Here is a 21,247-nt window from a genome sequence, read left to right as displayed (position 1 = left end):
ACCAGATGTTGTCAACCCTTGACAAGTAACGTTAAGTAAGTAATGACATACAGAAGAGCTAATGAACATTGCTTCGTTACTAATTTCACTGACGTTACATAACAGCCAAACAACGTGCTGTAGAGGGGAGATGTTAGTTAGCGCTAACCGCCTTCACTTTTCCAGCTGTTGGGGAAACTACAGACTTTTATTATCAGACACACTGTGACCTAAACTGCACATTTACTACGAGACAAAAACTTACGGCTAGTATTTTTCTCCGCTAACTTTCACCATCATATTCTGCTGCTCGCTCTCTCTCATTCACTCGGCCTTACAGTTACAGTTTAGAGTTAAAATCATTACTTGCACAATGATATTAAAGATTGTGTGACATTTTAGTGGGGTGGTTATTCCTTCTGCAGCGGTGGTGTGCTGAATACAGGGGAACACCAGTCTCTCCGTTAAGTGTCTTGACAACATAAAGGCCTTAATGGATCTTAACTTTAAGTCTTAATGAAAGTAAAGATAAGACATAACTTTATTAATCCCCCGTAGGGGAAATTTCAGTCGACATAGCAGCACTAAGAAATGTAAAACAACAGATGCAGGAGGAGCTCATAAACTGCCTCAGCTCAGGGTAGTGTGGATGAGAGGGATTTTCCATGATGGTTTTCAGCTTCTCTCTCTGTCACTGCCTCCACACTGTCCAGTTCCATCCACACCACCGAGCTGGCCTTCCACACCAACTTGCTCAGTTTGTTGATACCACAAGTCCTGATGCCACCTCCCCAGCACACCACAGTGAAGAAGATGACAGTGGCCACTACAGACTGGTAGAACATCTGTAGCAGCCTGGTGCACACACTGTCCAATTTTTTTGGAATTTATCTCCAAGAAAGATTAAAGAAGTTAATTAAATCTATAGATACAGAATTTATTATTCCCATCATGAAGGGCAATTTATTTGAGAAGCAAATAGTCATGTACATGCAGACCTGCTTGTACAAATCACCAGCAGTAAATATTGTGCTAGTACTAATATTGCTAGTATATTGTGCTAGTAAAATGTAACTACAAGAAGACTACCAGACACTTGCAAGCCTTTAAGCTAATATTGGTACTATTTAGTTTTACTACATGGCTACTTCCTATTGGCACCAAAAGGTATTTTGGCTCAGCGGGGATTGTGACTGTTTAATTAGCCGACCTACAACTCTTGCTTGTCAAATACCAGCGTAACGTCACTGATGGCCAAATAGGTTTTTTAAATTCCTGATGAGCATCTTAGCTAAACAATACGTTATATCGTTCGTGTGATGGGATGTCGCAGGGTCATGTAACATAGAACCATCCATGAAGGCTTTGCTCAGCTTCACTCTTTGAACTCATTGTAGAACATCAGGGAAAATTAACACTGACAGGAAACATAGCTTGACAAGACACAAGAGGCAGTATACTACAAAATAAAACAGAAAACAAATGCATAACTGACAAAGAAAACGAACAAGGAAAGAGAATGACAACACTGAGACAGGAAGTGATGATTACACTAAAACTGGAAATACCAAAACCATAACACTCCCTCTATATGTAGGTTTATCCTACTTCATTCAACAACTATGTCATTGCCCAAATATTTCTTTATGTTGTAAAGATTATGTTCATTAGTGTTTCATTATGTGCTTTAGGAATAATCATTATCATTATATTGCAGTGTTTCTTCTTCAGAAAGACAGACACTTTGCAGGTGGTGTGCAGGATTTATTTTCTATTTCTAGTAGCTCATTTATTATTTCACCATTTTCGTTCTACTTCATTCTCCTACTGGTCTGTGTCATAAGTGAACCCCCACTCAGCAGGGGACAGAGAATGTCGTGGAAATTATATTCCCGGTGAGAGGTTGAGCAAATAATTGAGTTACAATGAACCGTTGTCTTTGAAGAATTTATTTAACAAAAGACAAGAAAACAGAAGTACTACAACAAAATCAGCTGGACCAGAGCAAAGGGATGCATGATCATTTACACAGTCTGAGCATCTATGTTTTGGGGAACAAAAGTCCCAGTCAAGGAAGGAGAAGAATAGCTAGTGAGGAAAACAATCAACAACGCCACATCACTGAACTAAACCCCACACATGTGGACAGACTGGAATAACAAGAACAATAATAAAGAGGGAACAGGTTAAAGGTTTAAAACAATATATAAGACATGATAAAGGAGAAAAATAGCACTCTTATAAACTTGCATAAAAGATTATAAGTGTCAGAAGAAAACAATTTTCTGCTGTCACAATCCTCCCTTTGTCCATATATGGACATTCTAAGTATAGAAAATTGTCAGTACATCAACGAATGTTTACTGTTTAAACAAACGCATCATCAATTGACAATACGAAAACTAGCCTTAGCTGTTTTTGTAGAACACAGACATCCTGGAGTTATGAGCAAGCAAAAATGTTGGAAAAAAACAGTTTGATCTAAACTATCTAGTCAAAACAATCAACATCCTGAAAAGGGGGGACCCAGTCAGTATCTGCGAGATGCTCAGCTAGGGACAACATCTGGTGGGCGAGAGCTGTGTTGACAGTCCTGCCTATGACGGATACAGGGAATGACGGTGGAGCTGGATTCAATCATCAATTCCTTGTTGGTCACTCTGTAGTTCAAATACGTGTAGTGAAGTGTTTGGCTGCCTGCCCCCCCCCCTTCTGGTGTGCTGTCCTTAGCACGTCTGGTCCGCTGAGCTTGAGCTGGTTGGGTTGGGATGTGGATGGAGGGCTCGACGTTGTCGCAGGGCTCCGGGATAGGCTTACAGTGGCTGGCGTGGACCCAGGTATCCCGTCCTGTGACTTTCACTGTGGTTTCGGTGGTTAGAAGATCTTGGAATGGACCCCGGAAACGCCGTTGCTTCCAGTGCTTTCTCCTTGGGTCCTTGATGAATACCCAGTCTCCAGGTTTCAGGTTGTGGAGAGTAGCCGTGGCCACCGAGGGCAATGCACTTTTCACTTGGGAGTACAGAGCCGAAAAAGAAGACAAATTAGCACAGTATCTCAACATTTCATCATCACAACTTGTTGTGGTTGGTATAGAGTGCCTCTCTGGCCCTATTCCTGTCCGTGGGGGTCTGCCAAATAGGGTTTCAAATGGGCTCAGACCCCATTTGTTTCTCATCCGTGTGCACATGTGGAAAAGTACTAGTGGGAGTGCCTGCACCCATGAGAGTCCTCTCTCATCGCAACACTTTGCTAATTTGGACATAAGTGCCTATTCTTGCGTTCTACAACCCCTGCACTCTGGGGGTGATAAGAACAATGATGGCGCATGTCAAACCCAAGGTATTTTGAAACCTCTGAAAGGGCCTTGTTTACAAACCCTGGTCCATTTTCACTGCTGATAAGTAAGGCTGTTGCCACTGCACTGGCATCCTGCTTGTCAGGTGCAAACACCTCAACCCATTTAGAATTTGTATGCTGAAAGTTGAATGAAGTTCATCACAAGGTGACCAAAAGGCTTACCTGGCGGTGGATGACCAGCCGGCGGCATGTGAATAGCCCCTGCTGCATTGTTACCTGCACAAACCATACATTTCTTGCAAGTGTCCTAGGCAAAAACAGAAAACCTGTTGTGGTGGCAGCCCAGCTGAATGTGAGTGTCCTGTTTATTTCTCTTTTTGCTTGTGATTCTGTTGTCCCCTGGTGTTTTCCTGTACTCTGCCTGCCTCCCTGTGTCTCCTCCCCCGCGTGCTCTCTCTCTCTCCCCGGTTCTCCAGTCAACCCCTGCTTCGTCGTCGTTGCTCTTTACCCGGTGCCACTTCACCACTCAAGCTCTGAGTATTCTGCCTCATTTCGGTTTCCCTGTACTCTGTTTTCCCCAGTGTCTAACCCTGTCTGTCTGTCCGTCTCCCCTCCAGGTTCGCTCACCTCTGTCCTTCGTTCCGTCAGCTGGACTCGCCACCCTGCCCTCTCCCCTCAGACCTCTTCCAGGGCACCCTCCTGGTTCCTCCCCATGCCTCCTTACCTCCTCAGTCCCCAGGCTCCTTTGTCTCAGTCTCCTCGGTTCCCCATGCCCGTGTTTCCCCGGCATCCACCTCTCCCTCACCTCCACTCCCTCAACCCCTTTTCCCCTTCAATAAAGCCTGTTCTTCCCGAGTGTTGCGTTTGTGTCCACTCTGTCGCCACATCATAACAGAACGATCAAGCAACAAATGGACCCTGAAACCACATTCCAGGAGGCAGCAAATCAACTCTGCATGGAGTTGTTGGAGTTGGAGGAGAAGTGGAGGGAGTCGAGTCATGTGGGCTACAAGAGGGCTCTTCTGACTTTTGGCCAGGTAAAAGTCTCTCAGAAGCCTTTGCGCGCCACTAGCCCCCAGCCTGTCCCCCGGCCTGCTAGTCCCCTGCCTGTCCCTGCCAGCACAGCTAGCCTCCAGCATGGTCCGGCCGACTCCTGCCCCTCGAGCCCTGATGGGTCGATTGGTTACTACCCCGCCGGTGATCCAACTCCTCGCGGCCGACCCCTGCTCCTCATGCCCTGTTGGTGGTCTGGCCAACCCCGGCCCCCCATACCTTATCGGAGGACCGACCGACATCAGCCCCGCCGGTGGTCCAGCCAACACCTGCTCCTCGTGCTCTGTTGGTAGATCGACAGACATCAACCCCTGTCGGTGGTCTTGCCGACTCATGCTCTGTTGGTGGTCCGGCAAACCCTGGCCCCCCATACCTTGTCGGAGGACCGACTGACATCAGTATGTATGTGGATTTGCCACTTCTGGTGCTTGCTGATGCACAGCTGCGTTCACTGCCTGCAGGTCTCGGACAAACCTCCATTCTGTAGGTTGACCCACTTCCCGGATTTTGTTTACTGGAAAAATTCAAAAAAAAAAGTTCAGCCATGTCCACCTGTGTGTGTGCGCGCAACCATGGTGCGGGAGAATCTTGATACTAGACTTACTTATACATCACCCTCTTTACTGTAAAGTGTTCTCGGATCCCCTTCAAAGGGGCTTGTAGTCAGCCGACTCTGAGTGTGAATCCACCTCCCCAGATCCCTCCATCTCCAATCAGCAGGCTTAGCCTACGTCACATGCGGGCAAAACTCTCCCTGGAACAACTGAGATTGAGCAGAGGAGAGAGACACAGAAACAGCAGCCCTGCTTGTCCACTAAACATGCTGTAAATGCAACATTTCTACCTTTTGACTGTTCCTGTTCGATAATTTCTCAAATCCCTCATCCTGTCCTTCAGAACAGTGTGCTGTGCAGTGCAAGGAGTCATCTGGTTGAAATTCAGAGGCCTGAGTACAGTGTTCATTTATGAATATTCTCAGTTGTGGTAACACAGCAGACACACTAGAGGGCGCCAAAGCCCAATCAAACAACGTTCAATGCCTCTGGAATGTATTTTATCATTTGAAGTGGAAATTTCTGTCGTGGTCACTTTCAACCCCTCGGGATGTGAGGTTAAAACAATACCAAAATGAATCATGAGATCTTGTCCCATTATGTTAATGGAACAATTCTCTGACAACAAAAATGAGTGTTTGGTTATGGCGTCATCCAGTGCACATGACAGTGGTGTCGTGTATGGTTCTTAAATAGGGATTCTTCCTGACCCTACAATTTTGCTAAATCGACCACTTCTCCTTGGTTGTTGTAAAGTTGGTAAAGCCGATATTTTTCTAAACCGATATGGTGGCCCCGGAGTTGACTAAAAACACCACAGGGTGTCCTGCTATGTTTAAAACAAAAAAAAAAAAGTCAAACAGTCAAGTTTATCAATGTCTTTCTTAGTTTCAATGTATGTTATTGCCATCATTATTTTGTCATAGTCTGTTGTAGTTTCAGACTCACCCATTGACGTGTGTGTCGCAGGCCAGTCTGTCCCAAGGGTCCGCTTCGCCTCCACTCCCTCATTTCAGTCCAATTTCACATAACCTCTTTTTTTCTTTTTTGCATTCATCTTGCCAATGTCCGGTTTCCCCACAGTTCCAACAAACTTCTGGGTCGCTGACACTTTGCCGGTCATTCTTGCAACCTCTTCCCCGGCCCCCTCTTTTTTTCTGCCGGTTCGAGCGAGGCCCCCCCTTTCCTCCACGGGAGGACTCTTTCTTTTGGCTCGTAGTGTTGATGGAGTTAAGCAGACAACTGCGCGTCCACCAGCTTCTTCTGCTGCTCTTTCCCTCTGCTCTCTTCTTTCTCCCCAAGCTCTCCCTCCGCGTGGCCAGCGTAGTCTAATATCATTGAAAGTGGCACTGTTTTCGAAAAGACGTATCTTCGTCTCACTGCTGCAGCGATTTCTGGCCTCAACTGGGTCATGAAATGCTGAGATGCACTTCATACGGGAGTAATCTGCACTCTATGCATGCGTTGGCGTCTGTAGCCACCTGTCGGAAGCTCCGTCTTAAACGGAACTCTTATCCAGTTTTAATCCACTCTTTTTTTGTTTTTTTTATATCCCTTTTATTTAATTTAAGTTTTACGTGGCTTAAGGATTTCAGCCATCTGACATGGATTTTAAGCTAGACCGTAAAAACGCGATCAACGCTACTGATCGCAACAAAGCTCCGGTGACTATGCTAGCCGAAATTACTCTGCCCCATGAGGACTGCACACTCCTTAAGAAAGCGAACAAGAAGATTGCTGACCTTATGGAAGACATCCGACGACTTTCAGAGGAACTCAAAGAGAAAGATTCCCTGCTGACTGCTTTTATGGATGTGGCTTCAGTACAAACCAAACAGATTGTTTCTCTTAGCGCAACCGCTAACATCCAGGACACCGTGTTTTGGGACCCCTCTAGTCTTCCCAGGCTTTCATCCTGCTCGACTCCGAAGCATCAGCCAACCTGGGCTGAAGTGGTGGTCCGTGGCTGCAAGAGAGGCTCGGATGGGGCTGCCTCTCCTCCGCACATCGGCCTCTCCAACCGCTATGCAGCCTTGTCTAACGACACTCCGGTCCATCCAGCGGATGCACCTGCGGCTTCGAGTCTCCCTGATACGGATCTCTTTCAGCACACAGTGCCTGCCGACACTGTTGCATCTCCTCCACCGGCTACATCTCCTGCACTGGGCCGCCAGTCTGCCACCGGGCCTGATCGGCGGCCGTCATCCCGGTCAAAAACCTCTGCTTCCCGACGCTCTACCCTGCACTGTCGGGTAGCCCTTCTCTCAGGTCTGTTTCTGCTACTCTAATACAACACTCGGCAGCTCACACACTCCATCCTCAGTCCGCACACAGTGTAGAAGCAGATTCTGCTCAGTCCTGCTCTGGAACCCCACAACCGGCATCTCCTCGTCCTCTTTTCTCCCCAACCACACTAATAATTGGTGACTCCATAACCAGAAACCTCCGTTTCTTTAACGCTACCACTCACTGCTTCCCCGGTGCCACCACGGCTGTCATTTAAAAAAAACTCCAGGACCTGATGCCGTCGCTCCCGTCCTCCATCACAAGAGTGATAGTCCATGTCGGAACAAATGACACAGCTCTTCAGCAGTCTGAGCTGACAAAATCAGTTTTTAACCGTCTTCTTAACTTTTTAAAGCAGTGTGGAAAGTCTGTTTTTGTCTCTGGTCCCATTCCCACAGTTGGTCGCGGTGCTGGCCGCTTCAGTAGACTCCTTGGCCTCCACGACTGGCTCCAGTCCACCTGCAGGGCTCACCGTGTGTGTTATGTGGATAACTTTAATATTTTCTGTTATATATATATATAACATATATATATATGTTAGCTGCTCACATACAGCATGTGGTGCGGTCCACACATGACTTACATGAATGACTAATCATTCATGCAGCACACCTGGACGCACCACCGCTCACTGAACAGAGCTCTGCCTCACTGCCACAAACAACTGTCTCCACCTGCTGGCATGTAAAGCCGTCTGCTCCCAGCGCTGTTCCAAAGACTTCTATTCCTGTCATCATCACGCATAGACCAGTAAACCGAAATGTGCACATCCCACACAGAAATATTAGTAATCTCTTAAGGATTAGGACAACTGCACCAACTCCAGCACCCAGAACAAACTCATTTAAAATGGCTCTCTTCAATGTGAGATCACTTTCAAGTAAGACTTTTATCTTAAATGATTTTATCTTGTCTGCAAATCTAGATTTTATGTTTTTAACTGAATCCTGGTTGCAAATGAATGACTATAGCCAGCTAGCTGAACTGTGTCCGCCTCAATATGATTGTTTTAGTCAACCGAGGGTCAGTGGTCGTGGTGGTGGGTTAGTGAGCGTGTATAGGAAAAATTTTAAATGTTATCAAGTACGCTGTGATGAATTTAACTCCTTGAACAAAGTGTTTCAAAGTTTTGCGCATTCTTTCAGAGCCAAAGCCAACACCAACAATCTGGTCGATCACTTCAATCATATCTGCTTGTCGTCACTAAATACAGTGGGGGAAAAAAGTATTTGACCCCTTGCTGATTTTGCAGGTTTGCCCACTTACAAAGAATGCAACGATCTATAATTTTAATCATATGTACATTCTAACAGTGAAAGACAGAATCACAAAGAAAATTCCAGAAAATCACATCATATGAATTTATTAAAATTGATAACCATCTGATGAGGAAAAACAAGTATTTGACCCCCTGGACAAACAGCATGTTAATATTTTGTAGAAAAGCCATTATTGGCCAGCACAGATGTCAAACGGTTTTTATAGTTGGTGACAAGGTTTGTGCACATTTCGGCAGGGATGTTGGCCCACTCCTCCCTGCAGACAGCCTCCAAATCATTCAGGTTCCGAGGTTGTCGCCTGGCAACTCGAATTTTAAGCTCCCTCCAAAGATTTTCAATTGGATTCAGGTCTGGAGACTGGCTAGACCACTGCAGAACCTTGATGTGCTTCTTCTTCAGCCACTCTTTTGTTGCTTTGGCGGTGTGCTTAGGGTCGTTGTCGTGCTGAAACACCCATCCTCGACCCATCTTCAGCTCTGTCACTGAGGGAAGGAGATGTTGGTCCAGAATTCCACGATACATGGCCCCGTCCATCCTCCCCTCAATACGATGGAGTTGTCCCGTCCCCTTGGCTGAAAAGCACCCCCAAAGCATGATGTTGCCACCACCATGCTTGACGGTGGGGATGGTGTTCTTTGGGTTGTACTCGGTGTTCTTTGCCCTCCAAACACGACGAGTTGAGTTGAGGCCAAAAAGTTCTATTTTGGTCTCATCTGACCACATCACCTTCTTCCAGGCCTCTTCTGAGTCGTCCAGGTGGTGAATGGCGAACTTCATGCGGGCCTGTACATGTTTCTTCTTGAGCAGGGGGACCTTGCGTGCGCTGCAGGATTTCAATCCATGACGGCGTAGTGTGTTACCAACCGTTTCTTTTGTAACTGTGGTCCCAGCTGCCTTCAGTTGATTCATCAGTTTCCCCCTTGTGGTTTTGGGATGATTCCTCACCGTTCGCATGATCAGGGACACCCCACGAGGCGAGATCTTGTGTGGAGGCCCAGACCGAGGGAGGTTGGCGGTGGTGTGGTGCTTCTTCCATTTCCTGATAACTGCACCGACAGTTGATCTTTTCTCTCCAAGTTGCTTTCCGATTCTCTTGTAGCCCATCCCAGCCTTGTGCAGATCAACAATCTTGTCCCTGATGTCCGTAGAAAGCTCTTTGGTCTTGCCCATGGTGGTGATGTTGGATGCTGGTTGTTTGGGTGTTGACAGGTGTCTTTTATACAGGTAACGAGGTGAGGCAGGTGTATTTGATGTAGATAATTGGTTGGGATTGGGGCTGTGTCTTAAAGAAAGACTAACTGGCTTGTAGGAGCCAGAATACTTGCTGTTTGGTAGGGGGTCATATACTTGTTTTTCCTCATCAGATGGTTATCAATTTTTATAAATTCATATGATGTGATTTTCTGGAATTTTCTTTGGGATTCTGTCTTTCACTGTTAGAATGTACATATGATTAAAATTGTAGATTGTTGCATTCTTTGTAAGTGGGCAAACCTGCAAAATCAGCAAGGGGTCAAATACTTATTTCCCCCACTGTATTACTGCTCCTCTAAAGGTTAGGCCTACGTCTAAAGCTAGTAAGCAACCCTGGATAAATGACAGCATTCGCAGCCTCAAAAGGGAATGCAGGAAAGCAGAGCACAGATGGAAAAAATCCAGTCTCCAAGTCCATTACCTCAGTCTGAAGGATTTATTAATTAACTACAATGACATGGTTAAGGTTGCGAGCACACAGAACACACTATTTTTCTGAACTCATTACTACACATAAACACAATCCCAGGTTTCTGTTTAAGAATGTGGATCAGCTGGTAAACCCAAGCCCTCCTTGTGCCTCAGCTGGAAGTAATGATGACTGTGAATTGTTTTTATCTTATTTTACCAATAAGGTGGTGTCAATCAGAGCCTCTATTACCCCCGCGGCCTCTTACTCAGAGGTCCCTCACCAGCAACAACAGAGTTTTAACCAGTTTTAACCCATCGACTTGTCTGAGCTTTTAAAAACAGTATCACAAATGAGTGTCCTCCAGCCCACTTGATGTAATACCTACAAAATTTTTACTGAAAGTAATAGATTCTGTTGGGCCCCCTCTGTTTTCAACAGCTCCCTATCTACTGGTTGTGTCCCTGATTATTTTAAAATGGCTTGCGTGAACCCACTTTTAAAGAAACCTGGTTTAGATCCCTCCCTCCCACATAATTTTAGACCAATTTCAAAACTGCCTTTTATTGCAAAGATTCTAGAAAGAATTGTGTCCAAACAGCAGCTCACTGTACTGGAAAATAACAAATTATTTGAAAAGTTTCAGTCTGGTTTTAGGATTTACCACAGCACTGAGACTGCCCTGCTTAAAGTCACCAATGACCTTTTAATGTCTGCTGATGAAGGCATGTGCTCAGTCCTGGTACTCCTGGACCTTAGCGCTGCTTTTGACACCATTGATCACAACATCATGTTAGACAGACTGAGGCACTGGGTGGGGATCTCTGGTACTGCCCTAGAATGGTTTTCATCCTACCTGTCAAATAGGCAGTTTTGTGTGTCTGTAAACAACTATGTCTCCTCATTCTGTCCTGTTAAATATGGTGTGCCTCAGGGGTCGGTCTTAGGACCCATTTTGTTTTCCTTGTATCTGCTTTCCCTTGGACATATTATCCATAAACATGGCATTTCTTTTCATATTTATGCTGATGACACACAAATATACTTGCCCGTCAGATCCACAGACCCTGGAATGCTGAGTTCACTTAACAACTGCCTTTGTGAAGTAAAAAAATGGATGTCAAATAATTTCCTCCAGCTGAACTCAGACAAAACAGAAATCCTGGTCATCGGGTCTCAGCAGATGGCAAATATCAGCAGATGGCAAATACTGCCATCTGCTGGTTCCCTAGTAAATCACATTAAGCATGTGGCAAAGAACCTTGGTGTTTGGTTTGATAGTAATTTAAATTTCGAGCAGCACACCACAAAGCTTGTTCAATCATGTTTTTATCAACTTAGAAATATAGCAAAAATTCGATCTATGTTAACTTTTAAGGACACCGAGACCATTTTACACGCCTTCATCTCATCACGCCTGGATTATTGCAACAGCCTTTTCACCTGCTTAACCCAAAAATCTATTGATCGACTCCAGACTGTCCAGAACTCAGCTGCCAGGCTTTTAACCAGAACAAAGAAATATGACCACATTACCCCTATTTTAGCTTCATTACACTGGCTCCCAGTATGTTTTAGAATTGACTTTAAAATTCTATTGATCACTTTTAAAGCTCTTCATGGCCTCTCGCCTTGTTATATTTCTGACCTTTTAGTCCCATACGCAGCAGCACGTACCTTGAGATCCTCGGGCAGAGGTCTGTTGTCTGTTCCAGAGTCTCAACTGAAAACTAAAGGGGACAGAGCGTTTGCTGTCAGTGCCCCGAGGCTCTGGAACAGCCTGCCCGAGGAAATCAGGTCGGCTGAATCAGTGAACTCTTTTAAGTCCCTTCTTAAAACATACTTTTATAGGAGAGCTTTTCCCGATCCCATTTGACTTTACTTTATCCCTTTTATTTTATTGTATTTTACTAATTTTATATAAATTTTTCATGCTCTTAACTTGTTTTTTAGTATTATTCTTTACACTTGTTAAAGCACTTTGTAACTTGTTTTTGAAAAGTGCTCTACAAATAAGGATTATTATTATTATTATTATTATTATTATTATTAATGGAACAGCCCCCATCTGGCCCAGTGTCATTCCGCTTTGAAGATTGAATGCCACTGTCAGACGGGCTAGGTAAGCCTGACAGGTCTTCGTTGGCTCCTGCGCCACCGAGGTGATAATTGACAGATTCATCTGCATCGGAAAAGCAGCCTTGCAGTCGGCAATTACTCCAGTGACAGTCTCTGTAATTATCTGCATGGCTGTAAACTACCTCTACCAGCAGAGTAGGATGCGATCTTGTAATAGTCCATCTTGAGCATTTTGCTCATCATACGCTTTAGCTCAGTCATCTGACAAACTGATCCATCTGTTTCTCAAAATTTTCAAGGCTGGGACTGGTCACATGAACCATTGCGTCTGCAATATCTGGTTCAGCCCAGGGACGGAAAACTAGCACCGGGCCTGCGTGCCCTGCAGCTTCCATCATTGGCATTTCCATGTTCACTTGGTCATCCGTTTTACTCTCAGCGCGTATCGCGGTCGCTCTATAGATAGTGCCCTCGGCTTCCTGTCTGTACCTCTGCAAACACCTCCAGGGCCCACTCCCTCAGTCTTTGTTGCGACTTGAAGTGTTACTGGCCCTCCCGCAGCCACAGCTTTTGCGGCTTTGGTTTCAGTCTCTTCCGGGTTTCAAAAGTGCGCTACTTGGAGCTGCTGGTTTGGATCTTGCGCTTGGTTCAAAGCTGGATTGTAGGGAGGAGGACAAGGCTGCATGTTTCTCCGCCACCATCCTTTCCTCCACCTCTAAACGTATCTTCAGTTGCCGCAATTGATGTAGACTAAAGCTCCCCCCATTGCTGGGAACCCAAATTCAACCCACTTATCAAATTGTCCCATTGAGTTTGCATGTTTTTCAGTCATCCATTTTTGGTGAGGATAATAGTGAAGTGGTTTCCCACCCAGTCTTCACTTTACTCTGACACTTCCCCATTGTCTCTCTCTCTAGCTAGTCTGTATTCGGGTACACAGCAACCACTTGTCAGTTTACAAGCAGATAGAGGGTCCTGTAAATCACTCAGGCATGAGATATAAATCAGCTGGACCAGAGCCTCAAAGGGCTGCATGATCATTTACACAGTCTGAGCATCTATTATTTTGGGGAACAAAAGATCCTTTACTGGTCCCAGTCAAGGAAGTGTGAGGGAGTGAGGGAGAAAAAACAAAACAAAAACGCCACATCCCTGACCTAAACCCCACACATGTGGACAGACATGAACAATAATAAAGAGGGAACAGGTTAAAGATTTAAAACAATATATAAGGAGAATAATAACACTCTTATAAGTACTTGCATAAAAGATTATAAGTGTAAGAAGAAAACAATTTTCTGCCGTCACAGAGAACACAGCAGGTGAGGTAAAAGTTAAGTCTTTATTAACAAACGTACTGAAGAAGTGGTGGCTTGTGGGGCTGACTAGAGCAAGAGACATACAGGCTTGAGATGGAGCAGTCAGGGTGAAGGTGGCTGAGGCTGTTTGAGAGAGACGCAGAGGAAACAGACGGGAGCCCTGAGATATGAAAAACAAACCAAGATGAGGGAAACTGGGTTATCCATTGAGAGATCGAGTTCAGATAAACCCCAGATCAGAAGCTAACCTGTTCAGGAGGACTTTTACTTGAACAAACTGAGTTTCTCTCTGACTACTCCCATCCTGGTAGCCTAAGCAGCTGTCTGACAAACTATTTTACTGCCTCATTCATGCATGCACCTTTGAGGCAGTACACCACATCATGTGTGTGTTTAGGCATTTGAATATACAAACAATGCGGACAACTTTCCCTAAAGAAAACAATCAGATCTGTTTATTAAAAGAAATATAGGTTTGATACTGATCCACTCATTACCATTTCCTTTATCCTTTATCATAAATACCCTCAACCATTCTTTCTTTGTTGTCTACCTGTGCCCCCCCCCCTTCCACTCATTTGTTTCTCTCTAAAGCACCTACGGAATGAAAAACATTCATTTGCAGAAGTTTACATCTTCAGAGATATCAAAATCCCGGTTAGATATTAGTATTATACCCAAACATGATCTTTAACATGACCACTTTTATGATCCATGTGTCATCGATGAAAGCACCTCAGCTCAGAAAAAAATCTATGGCCTACGTTGTCCTTTATAACACTGTGACTCTGTGGACATTAAGGCAGCTGTCAGGTTGGCAACATTTGCACTGAAACATTTAGCGTGGGCTGCATTACTGCAGTAATCAGTTTAAGTCAAACTAATCTGTATGAAGGTGTAAGTGATCAATGAACAATAATGTCATTTGTTACAACAACAGGTCAATGAGTAAACTGTGTCTTCTGTTTGATCCATAATTTCATCTTGGATAACTTTGATGGGTTTGCACACATGCACTGTGCTGATACTAATAAAGTCTCATTGCAGAGCAGCATGTTTTCCCTCTGTAGTGTTTTACAAACACCTGCTTTTTCACAATTATACTGTGTCCTGCTCAGAGGCACAGAATCAGTTCTACTGGCACAATGCTTCTATTATTAATTGATTGATTTGTGATTGTTAACATTTGTTGAATAAACCAGAATATGATCATGGTGTCTTTAGATTCATTAGATGTTTCAAGGGGAAATTGAAATGATGGAACTCATATCAAAGCCGACGCTCAGTTTTAAGCTTCCTATTCATTTATTTTCTGATATCCTTTAACTCCAGCCTACTCCATACAATTTATTTGAAAGTCACATGACTTGTCACTGATCGATCACTGCGTTCCATCATATAAATACAACAGCCCATTTTAATAAACATAATAATCAGCTGGTTTTATTCACGGTTTGTCTTTGATCTGTCTACACGTCCGTATGAAACTGTAGTGTTGTGGTGTATCAGATCAGTTCAATCAGCTGCAGCGTCCAATAAGGGGGAATGTCATTCAGTAAAAGACTTCAGGCCTTTCTCATTTCCCTAAATTTCCACCTCCTCTTAGTCCCTCCCACCCAAGATGTGAGCTCAAGGAGTCGAGGAGGAGACGCGAGGAGAGAGGAGTCGAGGAAACAGGCATTTAATGAAATGCCCTTTCCTCGGAGCAATCATTTTAAAGCGACGTCAATTAAATATGACCTGTTGCACAGCTGCATCATCTGTCCACTGTTTGAGCTGTGATCTCTGTCAGAGCAGCAGACCTGCATTTGGCACTAAAGGCTACAGATCAGATCTTCACAATCCAGAAACATGTCTGTTAACATTATTTATTATTCCAATAAACATTATAACATCTGTTGAAAACAGTCAGATTACAGCAGCCTAATCATTCACTGGGGTACACAGTAGGCTACTTCTGTTTTTGCGATGCACCTTTTGCTTGTAAAGAGGAGATTATTTCAACTCTCAGCCTGATGAGGTAAGAGTTTCATCATCAGTACCTTTACAAAATGACACCGTAACATTCATCTCATATAGCCCTAATTAAAACTGTCACCACAGGACTGGAGCTGAATTTGTGTTGTGCGCGGATCGGCTCAGATATTAACGGAACTCATATAGGCCTATCCGCATAAGTCATCCACCTGCCCCCCCACCAAATAATTATTTATCATATATTTTATTATTTATTTAATTATCATATTTAGAGACCAGCATCTGCATGGACGTTTTACCCCCACCTCCACCGGTCTCTGTAGCTTTCCAGGTGATTTCTTGTGTGTTGTAGCTACTATGAGTTTTATCTTTAATGATTTACTTTGCTAATCAGAGAGGCTGCTGTCAGTCATTTAAACGTTTCCATCCATGCAGTAATGTCACAGCAAATATCACAAGACAAAACAAAAAAAAAACTGTAATAAACTTGACAGGACAGACAGAGAAAACAGAGGAAACAGAATTAAACTTCAGGCTTCTATAATCCATGTTTAGACTGATGGAGCTCAGCATTGATCAGGAGGACGGCTAACAGTTTTATTGTATGAAACTGGACTGTGAGAAACCTTTTGGATGTGAAGAACACAGAACATGAATTAACATCAGATTTTGACAGATTCTGTCGGGAGATTTTTTATTATTAAATTATGTTACTGTGGCTCGTGGGTAAATGCGCAGTGTCACTGGGGAGACGCTTCATACAGCCGCTATTTAATGTTAATTTTTACAACCCTGCTCACCATCCACACATCACATTCAACAACAACATCAGTGATATCAAAGTGAAATGACATTAAGGAATGCGGTTAGAACAGCGCTTTATGTAAATGTATAGCGCCTTTCTAGTCTTTTCGACCACTCAAAGCGCTTTTACACTACATCTGCATTCACCAGTCACACACATTCATACACTGAGCCTAAGTGCTCAAACAGGAACTAGCATTCACACTCATTCATACACTGGCGGAACAAAGGGGCAAATCGGGGTTCAGTATCTTGCCCAAGGACACTTCGACACGCAACCAGGGGCAGCCAGGGATTGAACCGCCTTCCGATTAACGGCCAACCCGCTCTACCTCCTGAGCCACAGCCGCCCCTATATGGAGGTGTTACACAAACGATGAAGGGCAGAAAGTTCGATCGCGCACTTGATTATTTTTAATAGGCTTAACTAATACAAAACACTGCAGCGTCCTGCTCCGGCTATGCTTGTCACGCCTCTTGTAAACATCACAGCGGCTGAAAAGACTTCCGCAAAGGATACACCGGTGGATCCTCTTATAGCTCCTCCAGCAAGCCTCCTCGATGTGCATTTTAAGAATTGAGATGTCGTTCAAGATGGTGTGCTGAGATCGATTTCCGGGTCACACGCTCGAGGATTGAGGAGTTGAGGAGACAGAAATTTGGGAAGTGAGAAAGGCCCTTTCACTCCTTGGAGCAAAAATAAGAGCTTTCGGGCAGTCTGCAAGACGGCGGATCAGAACAACATCCGGTTCAAGCAAGGACTGAACTGACGTTTTTCACTCAGAGCTCATGGTTAGGCTCAAAGTTTGATAAACCCGATTTCAGTGTTTATCAGTTGATTGGTAATAGGTTTGCCATTCCCCCAGGTGCCCAGAGTGAAGCCACGCCTACAAAAAAGAAAGGCATAACAATTATCAAATTACAATTTTTTTTACATTTTTATTATTATATTTGAAACCAATGAAACATAATGTGTCAGTATATTTATGTAATTATTTCTTAATCAATATGGACATACTATTTCAATGTGTTGCAGAAAGAATGTTAAATATTGGTATCTTAACGAAGAGCCAATTTGCCACCTGTATTTAATCTTCGATTTGATTAATTAGGACCTGAGCACGAAACGTGTGAGGGATTATTTTTCTTGTTTTCCTGCAAAGTAACCTCAATTTTGGGGCCCTAAACATACTCAAATTTTGCACATAATTGAGGCACGGTGAAAAATTTTGTATTTTATGGGTTTCGCGCTTGGGCATGGCAAAATGGCTCCCTAGCGCACCCTACAGAGCAGCCCCTGGACAAAATTACACCTACGTGTATGAAATTTCTGTGGTACGTGTATCATGTCCAGATGTACAAAAAAGCCTCTGGGATCGATGCCCGACACCCAACAGGAAGTCAGCTGTTTTGATTTTTGATAATTTTTGGATTTTATACACGAACTTAGTCCAACCGATTTACAATGAGCATGACCCAGCATACTTCAACCCCAACACCCTATATCTTCAGCTCCTTGACCCTAACCAGTTCTCTGGTCTCTTTGTTCTTAACAGCTTGGCGGGTCAGTACAAGGGAACCGGTTTTACTTCTCTCTTCAATATGAGGAAGGAGAGGAAATGGAGGGCGGCTGCCTGTACAGGAAGTCTAATGCAAAGTTCCACTCACTTCCTGGGTACCCACAATGCTCTCTGGCCAGTGGGGTGGTCAACTTCTTCCTGGCTCGTACAGATGCTGTACAGAGGGTGGGATTAGTCCCCAAGCTCCAGAGGGTAGCGCATTCAGGTAGGTCTAGAGCCAGACAGAATTTAGATTCCAAGTGGCCTTAAGCCCATATTCTTTCAGTTTTTGTTGGCCATGATACAAAGATGTGTTTTTCTAATATCTGTCTCTGACTCTAGAGTTCTTTATGGATGGCCTGGGCTCCTTACTGGTTGCCAGCTGTGACCATGTGTCCATTGGCCATCAGCCCAAAACAGCCAACAAAAAGGATGCAGCTCGCTACGCCAGCTTCAGAAATCCTTCACACAGTGACTCAGAGTTCAAACTGCAGCTTCACTTCTTCAAAAACAACCTCAAGTGTATCCGATATGGATAGAACACAACTGGAAGACATTGAAGTCACTGGTTGTACCTATTGACTTTATTCACATTATTTAATAACCCAAAAAAGAACATTATGATTTTAGAAGTTGCTGTAATAACAATATTGTAATGTAGTATAATGACAAAGGTGCCACCAATGAAATATTAAGATATTGGATTTAAATAAACTGAATCAAATGCACTCAAATTTACTGATTTATTTTTTTTAAAGAGGTGGTATTATGCTTTTTCCCTCTCCTTCATTTAGTTATATATCTTTTGTGCATGTAACAGGTTTGAAAAGTGAAAAAGCCCAAAGTCCAGCCCAATGGGAGTTCCCATCTCACACAGAAAACTCGAAAACAGCTTGTTTGTAGTCCAGCCGTTTCCCTTTCTTGCCTGTGTCCTGACGACACAGGCATGAAAGCTGAAAGTGCCTCATATAACGCTTGCCAAGCAGCTACTCCGTCACGCCCTCAAAAACGCCGGTGGAAAAAACACTGAGCTGCACACCTCTCCTCTCACTAGCTACCCTCCAGGCAGTCAGTGGACATAAAGTTGTTACTGTGATGTAGAGACAGAGCTCAGTTAAAACTTTATGGATGAAAGATACTTTTGTTACAGATTAATAATTCTCCACTCTGAAACTCTTGCTCCAGTCCATGCCTACAGCTGAATCGAAGCGGTTTACCGGCTTCTCACTGACCCGCCCTTCTCTGCTTCTGATTGGCTAGTAGTTCTTAACTAGGAACTGCGCATGTGCAACTCCCAACAAAGATCATTCAGAGACGAGATGTATCACTCCATAGCTAAAATGAAGCCTTCAACACAGGGTGAAAAGAGGAGCTACAGCAATGTGCAGTATGAAAAAAAAACAAGGTGTTTTTTGAAAATTAAAGAGGTGGTATTATGCTCATTCTCAGGTTCAAAATCTTAGGGGTTGTACCAAAACAAGTTTACATGGTTTAATTTTCAAAAAATACCATATTTTCTAATACTGCATATTCACATCATATCAAATCAATATTTCAACTCAATTTTACATAAAAATTGGTTGACTCTACTTGGCCCTGCTCCGTTTTACACTGACCGGCCTCACACGCTCCTCCCGCGGGTTGGCACAGGCTTCCCCCGCAGCCACTTGCGGAGTTCCTGAACTCCGAAAATATTCAAGCACAAAAAAACTGTCAATATTGGAAATCTACACAGCTGATTTCTCACCTGAAAACTTCTCAGAAGTTGATTTAGTGATGGAATTACACATGAAAACTGTAAAATATAAAACTTTCTGTTGCTGGCCTCTGTCTGGTGCAGTGATGATGCAGTGAATAGTGAATATTCTCTCTGACCAGTCAGCAGTCTGTCGTGTTTTCACGTTACATTTTAGTATCCATCAGCTCGCTTGGAACCTCGATGGAGGTGAGGTGATGTGAAAAAAAGTACCTGGAAGCAGGTACAGGTGCAACATTTCTACAATGGAAAACCAAACAAAGGCGAGTCGAGCCAAAGGGCCTCTGCTCAGACTAGCTTGGTTTGAGGGCGTGCCTGACCCCGCTAGCTGCTTGGTAAGCTTTATGAGGCGTTTTCATTGTGACATCACAGTGAAGGAAGGGAAACGACTGGACTACAAACAAGTTGTTTTCAGGCAAAGTTTTCTGTGGGAGATGGGAACTCCCTTAGGGCTGGACTTACCGTTACATGCACAAAAAAGATATAACTCAAAAGGAGAGGGGAAAAGCCAAAAAGCATATTACCACCTTTTTAAATCATGTAAACCTGCTCTAGTGCAATCCTTAAATAGGATTTTGAACCTGAAAATGAGCATAATACCACCTCTTTAACCAACATTTAAGCCAGTAAATACAGCCTTCTGTTATAAGCAGTGGTGGTGGAGCAGGTTGAGAACCCAAGTGCATGACACCAGAACTGAGCAGATATAGTCCAAAGACTTATTAACAAAAAGAGAGTGCACTTGCAAACTGTGGCTAAGTCCAAATAGAATCCAAAGGGGTGTAAATGAAACAGAGGTCCAGAAACAGCAGGAACCAACTCAGACAACAGACCAACACGGGATACACTCAACACTGGACCAACACAGACTGAACAGAACACAGGCATTAAGTAGTGAGCCAAACGACTGGGGTGGGAACATAAAACAGGTGGATCACATCAAGGAGATCAGAACAGGAAGCAAAGCTAGACAACACCAGGCACAGAAGATTACAAAATAAAACAGAAAGTTAGATCTACCAAAGTAAAACACAAACATGGAAAGACCGCAAAATCAGAGCATGGACGGGACCAAACAGGAGACAGGACTACATGGGGACACAGGACTAAGAGCTAAGATAAAAGACAGGACAGATACTAAGAAAACTTAAACATGCGAATGAACACAAAACTAAACTTCATCAAATAATGAAACACAGAAACACACAGACCAGGAATAACATTAACATGAACTAAAGCACAGAACTAAGAACTAAGGCAAGAAGAACTGAAGGCAAATAGATATAGACATATGAAACAATGGCAAAACCAGAAACACACAGGGAAAAGTACAACACACAAATATAACCCAAAACTAAGCTCATAACAGCTTCATTCTATCAAAATGATAAAAGGTAAAGTAATACATAAAAAGAGTAGGATTTCATATTAATCCTGTTCTTACTAAAGGTTTATGTGTATGTTGATACAAACCTAAGAACTTTTGCATAAAACCCTTTTTAAAGGTCATATTCTCATTTAGGCTGGGTCAATTTATGTAGCCTAATACAAAACAAAACTTTTGAAAAGTTGAAATCTTCTTTAAAATGAAACACTAGTATTACAGTGCAAGGTATGCAAGTATAAAACATTTAAACAGCT

The 21,247-nt window shown here is 43.6% G+C and overlaps 1 protein-coding gene across 1 annotated transcript in view; it reads left to right on the top strand.

The window, feature by feature from the left end:
- Positions 1-18,538, top strand: part of b4galnt2.2 (beta-1,4-N-acetyl-galactosaminyl transferase 2, tandem duplicate 2) — a 42,624-nt gene extending 24,086 nt beyond the window's left edge. Inside the window, exons 10-11 of the mRNA XM_038692293.1 lie at positions 17,848-18,076; positions 18,193-18,538. Coding sequence (XP_038548221.1) covers positions 17,848-18,076; positions 18,193-18,389 — 426 coding nt within the window. The 3' untranslated portion in view covers positions 18,390-18,538. The remainder of the gene's footprint in view (positions 1-17,847; positions 18,077-18,192) is intronic.
- Positions 18,539-21,247: the final 2,709 nt, after the last annotated feature.

This window comes from Micropterus salmoides, unplaced genomic scaffold, assembly GCF_014851395.1.
Source record: "Micropterus salmoides isolate LMB-PRFRI ecotype aquatic unplaced genomic scaffold, ASM1485139v1 Ms_hic_scaffold_10, whole genome shotgun sequence".
NCBI classification, from domain to species: domain Eukaryota; kingdom Metazoa; phylum Chordata; class Actinopteri; order Centrarchiformes; family Centrarchidae; genus Micropterus; species Micropterus salmoides.
Note: the sequence above shows the minus strand (reverse complement) of the source record. Positions and strands in the feature narration are given on the sequence as shown.